At 39.5% G+C, this 17,271-nt stretch overlaps 1 protein-coding gene across 1 annotated transcript in view; it reads right to left on the bottom strand.

Annotated features, from left to right (window-relative positions):
- Positions 1–15,745: 15,745 nt before the first annotated feature.
- The window catches only part of DLGAP2 (DLG associated protein 2), a gene marked incomplete at its 3' end in the record, with an annotated part of 444,743 nt that continues 443,217 nt past the window's right edge, over positions 15,746–17,271 (bottom strand). Inside the window, exon 14 of the mRNA XM_084202322.1 lies at positions 15,746–15,964. Coding sequence (XP_084058448.1) covers positions 15,746–15,964 — 219 coding nt within the window. The remainder of the gene's footprint in view (positions 15,965–17,271) is intronic.

Raw genomic sequence — 17,271 nt, 5'->3', positions numbered from 1 at the left:
AGCACTGGACAGGAGAAAACAAACATCCCTGGAGGTACTTCCTAGCTTTCAGTTAGCAAAATCTGCTCAGCCCAGTCTCTTCAAAGCTGGAAGAGAAGGGTAAAGGGAAAAACCTGGTCTCTTGTCCTGTCCCTTACTGGGCTCTGCATGATTGCTGTGACCTGAAGCTCCCAAAGTCCCTCCAGCTTGAACTGACACGCACAAATGGCTTCTATTTTTGTTCTTTTTTTTTACTCCACAGGACTCTTGCAAAGCTGAGCTTTACTCTAGACATACCATGAAGCTCCTCAGTGCTATGATGATGGTGAAATGAGTGTTACATTTTTTTAAAATACAAACAAAATTAATTTTCTTCCTAGTCCCACTTATAGAAATGCATTCTTATGCCTACAAATGTTCTGCCAGATAATTTCAGATGCTTGACCAATGGCATGGAAAATTGGAGACTGAAGTTCATTAATGGCAAGTACTGGTGTAAAGGAATTTATCATCTATTCATGTATTCGTATGTTGGGAGCACAGATGCAAACTGGTTGTACATAGTAATAGCAGATGAAGCCAAGGGGAAGAAATGAAATTAAAATTAAAGTTTTTTGAATAGCACAAGCATGGTGCAAGGAAACCTTTGTAAAACTCTATGATAACATGAAACCCTAAACTCTCTGAAAAAGAATGAATCATTACCAGTGAAGAAAGTTCTTGAATTTGGTGCTAACACCAACTGCTGATATATTAGTTTAATGCCTTTTTTTGTAAGCTCTGTCTGCAGAAAAACATAGATTCCATTATTTCAGCAGCATGCATTGATGGCCCAGATGTACCAGCACAGTCCCAAATGTAGTTTCCTTTTCATCTCATTATATAGGAGCCATAGATCCCATTGCACCTGCCCTGCAGGTGCAGTTGTTTCCAATCATGTGGTGTAATGTATCTTGTCAGGCAGTGGATGCTCAGCCTCAAAGGTTATGAAGACCCAAATTTTTTCCCCTGCATCACTGCAATGTGCTGACAGCATCTGGAACAAAACCCCCGTGGCAGAGGGACAAAGCTGGGGCCAAAGTATTCTTGGCTGAGAAGAAGCAGGCTCTGAAAATAGATCCAATGACTCCACAGTCTGATCACACTTTGCCTGTGAGAGAGCATTTCCACTCTAACCTACGCAGACACACTTCAGAAAGCATTATTCCCACATAGATCTGTTTGCTGTGATGGAGAGCTGTGATTCCAGAAAGAGAAATGTGTTATTGCGAATGAAATCTGTTCCGGAGTTTGTATCCCTTTTGGGGAAGATGTGCCCAGATACAGCAATGGGTGGCAGTATAAACTCCTGAAAGACAGAGAGCTGTGCTCAGAGGTGCTGGCTGAGCCTGTTGGACCCGGCAGCTGCGCTGTGCCTGTGCCAGCAGCCCCCAGCCCAGCTGCGCGGCAGGGCGCTAGCAGAGGGTGCGGCAACCCTGCCTTGGGAAAGGCATCCGGGGGGCAGCCTGGGAAGGAGATGTGATGTATGCCTCTCATTCCTCACGCTTTCCAGACTAGCAAAATGGGACTGTGAAAAGATAAGAAGCTTTTTGTCTTGTTTGACCCAGACAAAAGGAGCTGAATAATCGAGTGCCTCCCCAGACTGTCCCTCCAGCCAGTATTCAAAAGTGCTCTCTAGTCTATTTGTTTCTGTTTCCTTTTTGACAAAGAATGGTGGGAGAACTACATTTATACCGATTTTTTATACAGGTTATACTTGTTTATTTAGTTAAATGCAAGAAACAGTGAGGTTTCTTCCAGAATAAGGTGAAGTGAAGCAAGAAGAGTCAAAGGGGTTTTGCCTTTAACCAGGACTGTACAAGGAGGGAATTCCCAGGACCCTGGGAAGTGTCTGTTTGTTTAGAGCAAAAGCAAATAACATTATAACTTTGGAGATATCCAGAAAGGGGGGCACAGAGCAGAGAGAGCACAGTGATGTGGTGGGGGTTGAAAGGGCTGTCAGCTCCTCATATGGTTTCTGAAATCCAGATGTCCCTTGGGTAATGTAAGTTAGTGCAATGACAATTACAGCAAGTTAGGTACTATTTTGGTCATAATAATCTTTCATTTTTAGCTACTGGAAGTGAACCTGTGACTGAAAAGCATCTATTGTTCATTCTTATCCATCTCTGACATCTCTCACCCACTTCCCCAGCAACAATTCCCCTCATATATTTTACCTTGAAAACTACCCCCTTTCATGAATTGACTGAGAGTTATCACTCATTCCTGAACTCACCTAACATTTTTCTTCATAGGTTAAAAATACAATATTGGCTTCACTGGAAGCCATTAATCTTTGTCCAAAAAAGTCAGTAGTCCCAGTATAGCATCTGACACTGGATAACACAACAGATCATCACAGAAGGTATTTACAGATATTTCATTTGTGACAATAAAGATAAATAATTAGCATCTCATGGACCAGCTCTTCTGTTTTCCAGAAAAGAAAAGTTGATCCCAGAAAGAAGCCAAGGAAGGGTCACCATCTGTTACGTCTCACAAGGTAAATGCCATCAAAATGAAACACATCACAGATGGTAAATGTGCCCCAGAGGCTTCCTACAAGTCTATCACATGGCCATGAAATGCTGCTGCCTGCTCCTCAGGTCCTCCTGTGCACAAAACCCTTCCTCTCCTCGTATCATCCCTTCTCCTGCGACACAGTGAATTCCAGGGAAAAGTTTGTAGCTCCTGACTTACAGCAGCATTTTTATTACACTTACCTTACTTTTGATATTTGGAGATGAGCAAGCTGGGAAATGACACTCAGGGAGAACCTCCCCTCCACATGTGCTATCACACCTGGTTTACATGTGGTCTGAAGTGACCCTTCTAACTGAATGGGTAGAAATTCAGTTTTCTCCAGGTAGTAGGTTTTGTTCCTTCCTCAGTTACTAATTAAAGATGTAAAATCTGATGGAGGGTTGCAGCTTCTTATTTGTTATTTCAAATGAGGATGCTCTTTTAAACTTTGTTTATTCTGTGTCTCATTAAATAAGATGACAGTAATATGTATTTTGGAAAGATTTGGGAAAACGAAGTGGAAATCTGAGTGGAGGACTAAAAGGTCTTGAATTTAATTCTTTATACACCAATTTGTCTCAAAACAGTAAGACCACTTCCTAATTGAGGCTGAAAACTGTCTCAGTGAATTAGCTCATCTCATGCAGAATCTGTTTGCTTTCTGGCACAATATGCAGGTATGTATTTGATTTGAGACCTGGCTGTAGAAACTGATATTATAGTGAATTAGCCCAAAAATGCTCTTTTACAGTGAAGGAGAATGATGGTAAGTCCTATTCCAAATCAGCTAAAGCAATCATGTATTTCTAATAAGCAAAGAATAAAGAATATAGCATTGACATTGATTTTGCTCTATGTATTTTCCCTTTCCTCGGCCTTTCTTTTCAGCTTCCTCCTTCTGTGACTTAGACAAGCAAATGATTTTATCATGAGACACAGACGTGCACAAACCAAACAGAACATGATTTCTGGCCATTTAAAAAGATTAAGTATATATAAAATATACAGTTGTTCCTCTTTTATTTCTGTATGGATAAATATATCCATACATATGATATTTACACATATACATATGTATATACATATATATATACATACACACATATAAAGCCACATAAACTCACATAAATATATAAACATAAACATTCATAAAATTCTAAATACCAGATTTTTTAAAAGATGTTGTCAATGCTTCATAAATTTATAAATATTTTGCAAAATTCACTTTGACATATTCAAACCCCAAAGCATAACATTCATCTGCTTCCCTTACTGTTCAGTTGTGATTTATTTGCTATCTGGCAAAACTGATTTATCACCTCTCTTATGATTGGGATTATGTCACTTTTTAATACACTGAATCCTAGATTTTTACCAAAGCTAATTTCCTTTTAAGATTTGTTTGAAGCAGTCTATTATAACATACTCCTCCAGGATCTGCATTTAAATTGGTTTGTCATTATTTTCCATTCCATTGACCTAAGCCCTGTCCTCCACAAATATTTTAGTGCCAAGCTCTGCAGTGAGTGTGCTGGTGCTCTGTTGCAAGGAGGAAGCCAAGAATGGCAATGACAGGTGCAGAGCCTTTCTGAGGAGCAAACTCCTCCATGTTTCGGATAGCTCTCACCTGTGCAGGTGAGTTACTGGGGGTCACAAAGGATACAAGAGCCACACGACAACCACAAAGACTTTTGAAGAGATTCTGGCTAAGCAGGTTAATAATGTCCGCTCCTGGTCAGGATCTGGGCTTCTGTTCAGAGGTAAAGGCTGAGATGATGCTACTCCTCATGTAGAGCAGAAATTTTCTTTAGATTTTTTTCTTGATTGTAGCACCTCAAGCAGCCTAGTGCCTGGTACTAATAAAAAGGGATATGGACCTCATACAGAGAAAAGAACATTGCTGACTCAGCTACTATCACCAATTTTCTGCAATTCCCTTATTTAGGATTAAGATGCTTTATTCAAGAGCAGCACATCTTTGTTCCTTTGTGAGCAGATAACCCCATAACGCACAGAGAAGATGTGGAGACCCTGAGCATTCACCTCCCCAAGTGCTGAAGCCAGCAGAGCCACTAGCCTCTTGTATCCATCTTCCTGGTCAGCTTCTCCTTCTGGGAAGAGCTGGGGAGCAGCACTGGCAGCTTTGGCAGGTGAATGCCTCTTTCACACTTGCAAATGGTCAGTTGCTTATAAAGAGGATCATCTGTCAAGTGAGATGAGGGTACCAGTGGTCTAGCCACATCCCTTTCAGACAATATGTGCAGCCAGGATGCTGGATGGTGGTTCCCGTGGCTCTTCAGGGAGTTCTGACATGTGGCTCACAGCTGCCAAGCCACATAGGATATGTGGGCTGCCTTGTCCTTGAGTTAAATAGTTAAACAGGGATTCACTACCCTTATCCAAAGAAACAAAAGCTAGACATTTCTGCTAATGATGCTAATAACCTCCTTCCAGGGAATGGGGAAGCAGTTTCATTAACAGCTCATAACAACTCATTTGATTGAAACAAATCAGGGTATTTTTATTCATCTTCTGAACTTTGTTCACTTATGTCATGCCTTCCAAATATTTTGCAATCTGTTACTTTCTTTCAAATTTTCTCCACTGCTTCTCAATTTGCCCAAAACAGGACTTAATACTCTAACCAAAACTCAACAGTACTGATCAAAGCGGAACAAGAACCTCTGTAGCACACAGGAAATGTCCCTACATCCCCAGCATCTGACTTGCCATTTTCTCAGTGGCATCACTGAATGCTCAGCCAGTCAGTGTCACTTTCAAACATCAGGAAATGCTTCTGCCTATCTCACTTGTTAATATTTTGTGTTTGACTATTTGCTTGAGATCCAGAGGGTAATTTCTGCCATCTCAGACAGAATGTGGGTGGAAGTGGCCAAGTGGAAGACAGCAAGATTCAGAGGGTCTGTATCCCACCATTGCCCAAATATGACAGTCTGGTTCCTGAACACAGGCAGACAAGCACACAAAAAGCATCCTACCCTGTATCCCAGACCTGCTGGGGTTCATACCTAGGACAGGGACACTCACCACCTCCAGCCAAATCTGTTAGAAGCCCTTAGACACTGGACATAGAGCAAAATGCAGTGCCCAAGGAGATTTCTACTGAGCAGCCTGGATGGGGGAGGATGAGCCATGTCCCCACACACCAGTTTAATTTTTATTGATCTGAAGACTTCTTCCTTCTGTGGGTAATTTGTTTTACCTTGGCTTGCAATGTCAAGCCCAATAATGTGTGCATGCTGCAATTTAAGATTGTGTATACATGGATGATTACACAGCATGATAATTTGTTAAGCCACACTAATTTAATGATATGCTAATACATTCACTATTAGATTTCCTCTTTTCTTAGGAGCATGTGATTTAGCATGTGTTGATTTAGCATCAGGTTGATTCTCCTTTGGCTTGTGATGACATTTTCTTTTCTCTGCTTTTTCTCAAAAGAATATTCTGTCACATCAGGGTACAACATTTAGTACAGCATTCAATACAGCATTTTTTGGTTTTTCCTCACGGAATTACATCACACTGAATTTAGAAAGCATGCCTGGTTTTTTGGGACCGCTGTGAATTTTGATCATATCCTCTGCAAAACCTGTAACTATTCCCAGGTCAATGAATATAATACTACACATCAATGATGATTTTTTAGTAAATCATCAAAGTTGTCAATGAAATTGCTGAATAGTACTGAGAGCAGGTTAGATTTTTCTCCTTCTCACACTCCAAAGGACCTTCAGATTTCACAAACAGTCAAATATTTAAAACAATATTTTTAGATGCATCAGTTTTAACTTAGAAAAACCTTAGAAAAACTTTAGAGAATATTTTCCAAGTTTTATATGAAAATGGTACACTGGAACTGAATCAAAAGCCTCAATGAAATGAAGATCTATCACAGCCTACTCTTTTTTACCTAATTCCTTAGGCCATTCATCTTGTTAAAGAGGAAAATTAAATTGGCTGACGTGATAGGATGTTGGCAGACCAGCACTGCCTAGTTTTTATCACTGTGTTATCCTCTAGCTACTTATAAATTGCTTGTTTAAAAAGTCACAGCAAAATTTGTGGAGGGATTGTGTTAGGACTGCAATGGGTTATGTAAGGTACTTGTCTACATTTCAAAATTTTCACACTTCAGCTGTGCTGCTACAGTTAAAACAATAGCAGCCTTCCACAAACCCACTGTCAGTGTCAGTGCAGTTCAACTGGAATAAATATGTTAATTCCAGAGCATGTACTCTGCACCTGATTATTTGGTTCAGCAATTGAAATAAAATCTGTCACATCTATGCCCCAGCTTTACTTGACCTTACTAGTTCATCAGCGATGCCTGTCCTCATTTATCCGGGTGTGCCTGTAACACTGAGCTGACATTCAGCCATCTGTGAAGCTGTAGTACAAGAAACAGCTTGCTTGTTAGTCCTGAGATCCTTTCCAGACTGCAGGAAGGATCAGCCTATTTTAGGGAACTCACAAAGGCTGAGGGAAGCTAAGAGGTTACTGGAATTTCGGCTAGAAGTGATCAAGGCCTTGGTTCTGATATGATAGCACAGAACTGCTGTAAGTGATGCTCCATGTCATAACATCCAGGGTTAGAATATCAGCAAAAACAACCCTAAACTGCTCTAATGACCTCTCCTTAAATTTCATTCTCATTAAAAGTGCTGACATATAGCTGGAAAATCTTGAGCTTACCACAAGAGATATTAAAAATGAAAATTCCTTCATAGAAGCAATGAGCCATCAGAGTATCAAATGTTGAATTTTATTGGTCTTACTGTCAAGACTTTTCACAGCCTCTTTGAACACCACCTGTCCATGATGTACCTAGCACCAGCCATTAAATCAGGAGATGTCATCTTCCATCTCCAGGTGCCTCAGGATGCCAAAATTCATCATCTCTGTATTAAATTTTCAAATAAATATCTTTCTTGAACTCAATCCCTTTTTGGGAAGACATCCCTGAGGGCATCTTCGACTTCATTATCCCCTCTTTTTCTGATGGCTGAAGAGCAAATGACACCTGATGGGACCTTGGGATACTGCTCTTCCTTTTAATTAATAGCATCTCACTTTTCCCCATCAGTTTCTCTCCTGTGTCTGCCTATCTGTTGTTTCTTTTCAATTGGTTGGACTGTAAATTCTTCCTGGTGAGGGAAAATTTTCAGTTTGTAAATATACAATGCTCAAATGTACAAGTGGTCTGTAGCTAGAGCTCCTAAGCATTACAATAGTATATATTATACATGAGCAATAAAAATCTAGTGACCCAAGCAACTAGGCACTTTTCTATGCCAAATAAATTTCTATTTTTCATATTATTTCTGATACCTCCTTTGTTTAGACTAATGTTTGTTTCATGCCTACCATAGCTTTTGTCTAATCAAGAAACGTGGCAAAGTATTCATCAGATTTTCTGCTGAGTTGCTAAAGCCATTCCAGAAGGAGACTTGTCTGCCCTGAAAGGAGCTGGAAACCATGAAGTAGGTTTGAAGCTCCTTTTGGTTATCCTGTTGCAAACAGTAAAAACACACAGAGACGCTTCAGGATTCACTTTGTAAAAACAAATCCATTCAGTTACTTCTGCCCACTAATGACTGCTTACAAGTAATTCAGTTTTGGGGTTTTTACAAACAGAAGACACTAGTATTTTTTTGTTATGATACATGATGTTCTCACTCAAAATCAGGGGATGGCATTCTATACCTATACTATCAATGACTGTAAATCAAAACACATCGATGGAATAGCATAGCTTATTCTATTATTTGTTACTTTCCATCAGATTTTATATGCATCTTCCTTTGATTTCAGCTAAAAATCCTATTAAAATTATTTTTATAATTTATTTCCTAACACCCCAAAGGCTACAAGTCTAAAGTAATAGTTTAGCTTTGTCTACAAATTGCCTAATTGGAAATGTCAGATTTTAACTAATGCAAAATTTAAAATGTAATAAAGAGTGTACTCTGTTTTTTCTCAAAAAATTTAATTGCAGAATTATTTACAGGAGATGAACATAAACAATACATAAACCAATTGAAAGAGGCAGCTTCATAAAAGAGCCATGGGGCAAAATAGTGAAGCACATTTTCTTACAATCAGCTGGAGGTGAGTAGAGAACCAAGAAAAAAAGAATAACTCAATAAATAAACAATTTTCAAATATGTCTTCAAAGTAACAAATAACATTCTGGTAAAGAAGATATTACTGAGAAGCAATAAATTATTGTAGCAATGAAACAACATACTGTACATTCAATTTAGGTATCCTGCATGCTACTAAATAGAATTTATCAAAAGAACCATAAAAGCATGAGAAAGAATTACATAAAATAGTTTAATTCTAGTGGAGTGTAGCTTTATACAGATGGTGAATATTTGGCACTCAGTTCATCCTCATTGTTGATATGATTTCTTATGTATATATATATTTATATATATTTATATATACTTTTAATGATAACTAAACAGCTAGTTTCCTGGTTCTAACATTCCTTGAAGTTCTATAGGAGGCATTTAATTTAGTCCTTAGGCCACACTTGATTATTTTGGCAGGTCCATGGTAAATGAAAGTATGAGTTTTGTCTCTGTGCAGAAAATCCTGCACAGTCATAGTGGCTTTTCTTCAGGAAAGAACCGTTTTAGAGCATATAAGCCAGGCTACTTGAAAGGGAATTTTATTTCAGTCAGGAAATTAATGTATAAATTTAACTAAATGATACATACATGCTGAGCCCTTTTAAAATGAGATGGCCATTCTATTAAACCTCCAAAGGGTAAATCAAAGCATGGATATGAGCATGTGGGTTCCATGGTAATTATAAACAAAGCTGGCATGTCTTTGTGAGGACTCTCTTCAGAGACTCAAAGCTACTACTCTGCATGACTCTGACCTTCCTGAAAGGAAAAATGAGCTCCTACAAAGTAATGGCACACTTGCCACCTTGAGTCCTTCCTACCTCAGACTTGCTGAGTCAGATATTGATCTGAATTATATTGATTCAGATCTGATATTTCTTTCTGGTTTCAGTTTCTGAGTGTTGATTCTAATACAACTGGGATCCGAATTTAGCCCGGTGCTCTGCAATAATCCGTCCCACAAATAAGAAACTCGTATGACAGTGAAGCTTTAGGAACGGGAAATGGTGTGTTGAATGAAAGAGTGGCAAGGTAAGAAGAAAATTCCTCACTAATGGACTGTGTTTGTGAATAATGACTATATATTCAAATAAGCCTCCTCCTCATTTATGCTTAAGTGAAAATATCCATGTTTTTGTACCTAGAGAAGTAAAAAATCCTGTCTAACAAAACCAATTTAGAAAAATAACAATTTGGCCTTAATAAAATATAGAATTAAATTGCCAGCTGAGGAAAACTGTTCTGTGTTTGCTCAGTTAAAGAGCAAGCTGTGTAGACAGACTAATTTACCTTAACTACGATCTGACTTCAAAAGCCCAGTTCTCTTCTGGCAATGAAGGGTAATGGGACAAAAGCTGGGTGTGGACAGGTGGATCAGTGAACATGCAGTCTTCTTCTGCCATCATCTTTTATGGAATGCAATATGCCTTTAATGAGAAAAGATCTGGAACACCGTTTTTAGACACAGAATCATAGAATTGTTTATGTTGGAAAAGACATTCAGTAATGAATGCCATGGCCCCTTTCAGCTATTGGAACTTTATTTCATTAAGAGGAGGTGAATCAGCCCACATATGCTGGCCAAATTTTCTTTTGGGCAACATTCCATTTCAATTTTGGTTTTATACTTGCTGTCCTGAACAGCCTATTATGTAGTTAAACAGCTACAGCATTATGCCATAGAGGTAGCTGCATTTCAGAGATAAATTAAGCAATTTCTGTGGATACAGAGGGCTTAATTCCTGACAGGAACTCTGTATATGCATATGAGTATGCCATGCTCCTGAAAGATGGTCCCTGGAGGTGAACATGGTGAATAGCTGCTGATGGGCCATGGGGCTGCAGCAGGCAGTGAACCTGCCACAGCCATCAGTGTTGAGGGTGAGCTGCAAGAAAGTGGCACAATTACAGGAGTGGGAGTGTTGACTGTGGCTCCTGGGTCTGGTTCTCTGGAACCCTGACAGTGAAAAATCATTATGTGTATACATTGATACATGTATATATCCTCTTTCTGTTCTGGGCAGTATGAAATGGTGCCCTCTCATCTGCTGATCCTGCCCATGCAGAGAGAGGTGCCCCCATTGCTCTGCCATAAAAGAACCCTCAGGGCTGGGGCTGAGTCTCACAAAAGAGCAGCTGCCCAAAGCAAAGCACAATCGTCACGCCTCAGTGCTGTGCCCCACATCATCCCTCGTGTCAGCCGGGCTGGAGGCAGAGCTGGGGAGAGAACAGGGTGCTTGGGAAGGCTGCTTGTGCAGCAAGGACCCTGGATGGATCTCTCCTGCTAAGAAAGCAAGGGAAATGCACTTGGGAAGGGGAGACTTGCCAAGATTTCTGACCAAGAGGGCTCAGCTGCCGGTGCCATCAGCTCCTGTCCTGGCACCAGCCAGGAGTCTCCTCCGGCACCCTCCCAGGGAGCTCCTCCACCGCCAGGACCTCACTGCTGTTGTCAGGAACAGAAAAGGCAGAGATTGTTCTGGATGATTAATTTGATGCTCATCACTCCTTGCCTACTCCCTAGGAGATGGTATGAGCGCTGATTACCCTCATCTCTGCTTTGCTCAGGTCTTCCTCTTGGTTCAGTGAGTCTTTTCTTCTCCTTCAGCACAGGCTCAGACTGTGAGGTCCCAGATGCAGGAAGCGTGCTGTGGAAGGAAACTCCCAGCAGCATGGGGACAGGTGGGAGAACCCCCAGCATCCTGCCATGCTGGGTTACCTGTCCCAGCTGCAGCCCAGCCTGGAGTTTGTGTGTTGGCTAATAAAGTGCTTGGAGATCCTTCTGGATGAAAGGCACTGTGTAAGTGTGGGTGCCAACCTGTCATACACCAGGAAGCACCTCTCTAGACATTAAGGGGTTTGCTGATATTCCTTACCTCGAGCGCAGTCGGCCGGCGCTATCCCTGCATCACGAGATGCTCAAGGAACAGTAATGGGAGTAAGGTTGCTTCACGGTTCATTTAAGCTCCCTTACACTGAGGCTCTGGTCTCACAGGTTTCCAGCGCACACAGCTTGACACCTGGAGCTGTCAAACCAGCTTCAGACCTCAAACCAGCACGCACGAACCTGCACTTGATGGGTCAGCCTCCAGTGTGCCCTCGCCACTGGTGCCAACTCTGACATCAAACCCACCAGCTGGGCAGGGCAGGCTCAAGGCTTTGCGTGTAAAAGGCTGAGCTGGGCTGGTTGGAGGTCCGGGGGTCTGCATGGAGAGGGCCTGGGACAGGATGGTGACGCTGCCTGAGGTGCCACAGGGCCAGGAACCTCTCGAGGGCACTGCTTGCACAGGCCACCCGCAGGCTGCAGGCCCCCTGTGACACACTGTGCCACGGGTGACACTCGTCACATAGCGGTCCTTGCGAAACCGCCCCGTGACCAAACATTCCTTGACTATATACTAGACGCAATGCTGAGGAAGTAGAGCACTAATTTACTGATACAGCAGGACGTGGGCTTATTTTAAAACAAATAATTTCCATTATATGAAATATATGTCGTATCTATCTATATATATGAAATTCACACACTTCCCTACGCACTCTTTAATTCCTTCCTGATTGATTTAAAATCTAATATAGTGTCAAGGTTTAAGCATGAATGAAAATATCATTTTTTGGTATTAAACTGTACAATGTTGTTCATATTTGCATCCTGCCAAAGGCCATTCTAATCAGATGGACATGAAATAATAAAACACTTCATAATGTACTTCACCAAATTACAAAGAATTTCAAATCTAAAAAATTATACAAAGCAAAAATAAGTATGGCAAATATCAACAATTTTACCATTCAGGCCTTTCTCCTTATTTAAATTTTCTGAATTCTGTTTAGTATACTTGTGTTTTACAGGCAATGAATAAACAAGCAGAGACTTTCTATAGTTTTAATGTGTTAAAATACATATTAGCCCAATTAATATTTAGTTAAACACCAGACTATTTTGCTATATTCATCTGTTTTGAGTGGGTCTATACCATGAACTCTCAAAGGAGAAAGCATTCTAGTTCCTATCTTTCTGTTTATTTATATTCCCCCTACTTTGGCTTTGTAACTGACTTTTATTTTTGTGATGTGGAGTCAGATTACAATTCATCTGGATATATGTTTATTAAGATAGGGTGTTTCTCATGTCAGAGAATGAAGCAATCTGATTTATTTGCAACACAAATATTATAAGCATAATGTTATCTTTCTAAACTAACCAGGTGTACAATATGTAAATTATAATGGCTTATTTGCCTTAAAAGATATAATGTTACCTGCACAACAATTTAATATATTGCACTTCAAAATGTAGTGTGCACAGACAACATTATCAAATTTGTTGGTAGGCATCTAGTTTAATTTTGATTTTTTCCAATTGTTTTTGTGTGGTTTTTTAGTTGTTTGGTTTTTTTGTTTGTTTGAACAAGGTGGAACAAACAGAAATCATGGATTTATAAATCTTGTACTGAGAATTTTTTATAACAGCATGGGAAATGTAGAACACAGACTCCTCCAAGTCAGCATTATTAGGCCAGCTGGGGTCTCAGTTCATCTGTAATCTGTTTGGTTTACAATTTTTCTTCATAAAGTCTGATTACTGGCAAGATCAGGTACAGCTTGTCTTAATTGCAGAACCTGTTGCTGCAGGTAGGAGGGTTCAAGTGAATAAATCAAGTGATTCCTCCTGGAAGTGTACAGAAAATTAGATAAAATGTGTCAGCTGCCTTATGTATATATGTGTACAGATGTGTGTGCCTCTATTTTAAATTTCTTCAGTCTAGGAAAAATACTGGCTTTGGTTTTGTGTGGATATTCTAATTAGCAGCTCCAGTTACCAGTTACCAGTTTTCAAGACTAAAGATGCCAGTCTCTGCATGTACTTCTGTACTTAAAATAGTACAACAAATATAGGAAGTAGCATCAATATTGTACGCTGCCTAGGGTTCAGCTCTTTCCTCAATAGAAAATGCCTTGGAAACACAAGGGATGGGAAATACAATGTTTTCATCTATAGAAGAATATTTCAGGGATTTATTATTTTTTATTCCTTTTTTTTTTGTCTTTTTTTTTTTTTTTGCATTCTTGAAGGATATACATTCGTCTTGGTTTTTGCTTCAAATATAGTTTAAGGCTATTTGGTAAAGTATATACCAGATACCAGGCTCAATTTACAGGGGTCTCTTCTCACAGGAACTTCTCAAAACTTCATCTCTAAAGATTCGTACTTTGAAGCCAAGCATGCTTTATCAGTTGTCCAAAGGCAGAACTCATGCTTAATACCACACACTGTAGGAAAAAAGAAGGAAAAAACCAAGCAACCAAACAAAAGAAAACAGATTTGAAGCAATGTCAGATCTGCAAAACCTATGGTACTTCACGTTTTCACTCATCCATCAGGCTGCAGGGTGTGTGGGATTTGGATTTAAAGTGCTCAACAGGTGAAGAACCAAAGTGCTCGTGTATAATTAAAGAGTTGTTCTGCCTATGGCTAAATACATTGCATTTGTTAAAGCAGGTAAACAAGGAATGTGGTAGCTGGGGCCGTCTGTCTCACTGGGTTCTCATTCTTTTCATCTAAACTCGTGTTCAATAAGATTCAAACCTTGGTATTGGGGGATGGATGTTGCTCCTTTTATTGCGTCTTCACCTGAAGACTTCTAAGTGCTGGATTGCTTGGTTGGCTCTGGAAGGTAGGTGAAGTGGAATAATTCTGTCCTAATTTGTTTTAAATGAAAGCCTCTCGACTGTGGTAGCTACCACTTATCTCTTCTGGCAATATGAGGCTTGAAAATAGATTATTTTCCTTATATTCCATGGCTGGAAATCACTTTTCTCTTGAGTCAGGTTGTTTTTTTTTTTTCCCTATGTCTGAAGCAAGCAAGAACCTTATTCTTGCCAGAAATGATACTGCATAGAAAAATAGTTCTAAAAAAAATTACAACTGTAAACCACAGTTCACCTTTACCTTAACATAACCATTTAAACTTATATATACTTACCACTCACATTCATATTTCTTAAACTGTTTACAACATCACAACTGGCATTTTAAACAAGCAAGATTTTTTTTGTTCTCAAGGATACCCTGGAAACTCAATTGTTATAACAATTTGAGAGTTTGAAATAGTACATGTAGCACAGCTCTTGAAATGAAAGAGAGAAGGTTTATAAAAGAAATATTAACATGTAAAAGAACAGTTAAAAATGCAATGAGTGGTCCAAAGGAGCAAGTATAACTTTTTCTTTACTCATCTTACTACAGAAGATCTAACTTTTTAAGGCTTCCGTTTTCCTTTCACCCATCACTCAAGTCCTCTTGCATTACAATTTTGCTTAGGTTTCAGAGTGTCGTTATACTGCTAACAGCAAACGTTTCTTAGTGGACATTCCCACCATCACCAGACTTGTATGCTTCTTGGATTCTGATGAACTTTGGAGTTTTAGTGGCTGGATATCCCTGTTCATCTCCAGAAACTCGAATGAGATGAGAGACCTAATGTTATTTTGCAGTAACAAAGATGAGAAGAGTGGCAGAGCGCATGGGTAAATATGTTAGCTGGATGCTAGGAAAAGAAACTGAAGGTCAAGGAGATAAATGGGTTCTTTCTTTCCTGCTCTTTACATTTGTAGCACCTTCTACTTGGATTAGCTAATGCCTCTAGTGAATGGTGAGATGCACCCATTTATAGTTTGTTATTCTTATCCCTAATTATCACACATTTTATAAAAATATAAATAACAAAAAGTAAGCTGGGTTCCATCTCAAGAGGTGTTTCTTGTTGTCCTCTGAGAATATATTGGATAAGTCAGGTCTTGACAAGCCCTATCCATTGTAGCTGATTGTAAGTCAGACAATAAATACAAAAAGAAGTCGTTCTTGCGGTGAGCTCAGCAAATTCTGAGGAAATCAAAAGCATTCCACTGTGCTTATGGCACAAAGAACACAACATCAAGGGCATATTTAGTGGAGAGAATGAGACAAAAATTACCAGGTAAGTGACAAACTGTACAAGCATTTTGTTTAAAAAAAGGAACTCTGCAGCATTCTGTCTTTAAAGCCGGGTTTGAGCCTCTGGGATATAGATCTCAATGCTGTCTGCACGCTCTGTGGCTGAATTCTGCCGGAAAGAGGCTGCCCGCTTGGCAGCCATCAGCCGCCTTCTAGCTTCTTGCCGCTGTCTGTCAGGTAGGTCCAGAGATTTTTCTCTTGTGATAGGGAATTTTCCTTTTGGGGGCTTCTTTGGTACAGGAGGAGGAATCTTTCTTTCTTCCTGCAATAGGGCATTAAAACTAAGGGTGAGGTGCGTGTAAAAGGTACTTATCAGCAGAGCATGCACATCAAAGACATCAAATGCAAAATACTGATTACATACATCAAGCATGCTCAATTTTTGCTTGCCCATCAGCTGACTAATGGATTACATGAACAGCTATCCACACTAGGGACACTGACAAAACCCTCTTATTTGACAACCATTATGCATTCTGTGGTCCTGTGCCTGAAAAAAGACTGTGCTTCCTTCCATCGTCCTTGCTGGTATTGGCACATGCAATCTGCACACCTCACTTTCATATGGATTTGTTTGATTTAAACTGACACATTATTACACTCATTATGAACAGAAACACACACTGTCTCTCCAATAAGAATTCAGCGCATCTGTGTGGTCTGATCAAGTGAAAAGACTTTCTAAGATTAGCAGGACAGGGTTTTTGTTAAATTAATCATACTGAGTTTAGCCTCAGCTGGGTATGAGATAGCAGCTGTGTATACATGTCTATTAGTTTAGTCTCCTCCAGGAATTGCTCTGTGGAAACATTCAAGCGCCAACCAGAGAGAGAACATAGGGCTAATTGTTCTGCTTGCAAGTCTGGGCCATTTTAAAGAAAATTATTCTGAAGAATTATCAAATTATATAGTGAAGTCAGTAGATTTTGTTAACAAAGGAGCTGTAAATTTCTCTGCAGGTGTTAAATCAAGGATTGTTTTGACCATTAGAGACTATAGAATATCATATGAGGGCTTATAACCCTCATATGGTATTGTACACTAATTTAGGTTAGAAGAGGTGGGCCTCTGGAGGTGATTTCATACAATCTCCCTTCAAAGTGCACTTGAAATTAGATGCAACTTTGAAGTTAAATCAGTTTGGTTAGGTTATTTTTTGTTTTGTTTTGTTTTGTTTTGTTTTTTTAATTTCAGGTTTAAAATTGGACTGTATAGCCCTGAAGATGAAGACTCCATAACTTCATTTGTATAGGTACAGTTATTATGATAGATCTTTTTGCTATATAATTTCTTAAAGTAATGGTAATGGTCCGGAGTATGGGCTGTTCCTTATGGAGAACACAGTTAATTTGATGCACAGCAGGATTCGAATAATACAAAAATTGAACTGATACGCTTATGGTTTACAGACTCCTCGTTGGTTTTTTTAAATTTTGTTTTGTTTGGTTGGGTTTCTTTGGTTTTTTAAACTAATTCTGACTCTACTATCCAAATGCAATAGCCAAGACTAAATAAGTTTATTTAAAAACATAGTTCTGCATTAAACAGGAACAGTGCAACAGCCTGGGA

The sequence above is a fragment of the Fringilla coelebs genome (genome assembly GCF_963513975.1).
Source record: "Fringilla coelebs genome assembly, chromosome: 3".
Taxonomy (NCBI): domain Eukaryota; kingdom Metazoa; phylum Chordata; class Aves; order Passeriformes; family Fringillidae; genus Fringilla; species Fringilla coelebs.
The sequence above is the reverse complement of the archived record's forward strand: the minus strand, read 5'-3'. Positions and strand labels throughout refer to the sequence as shown.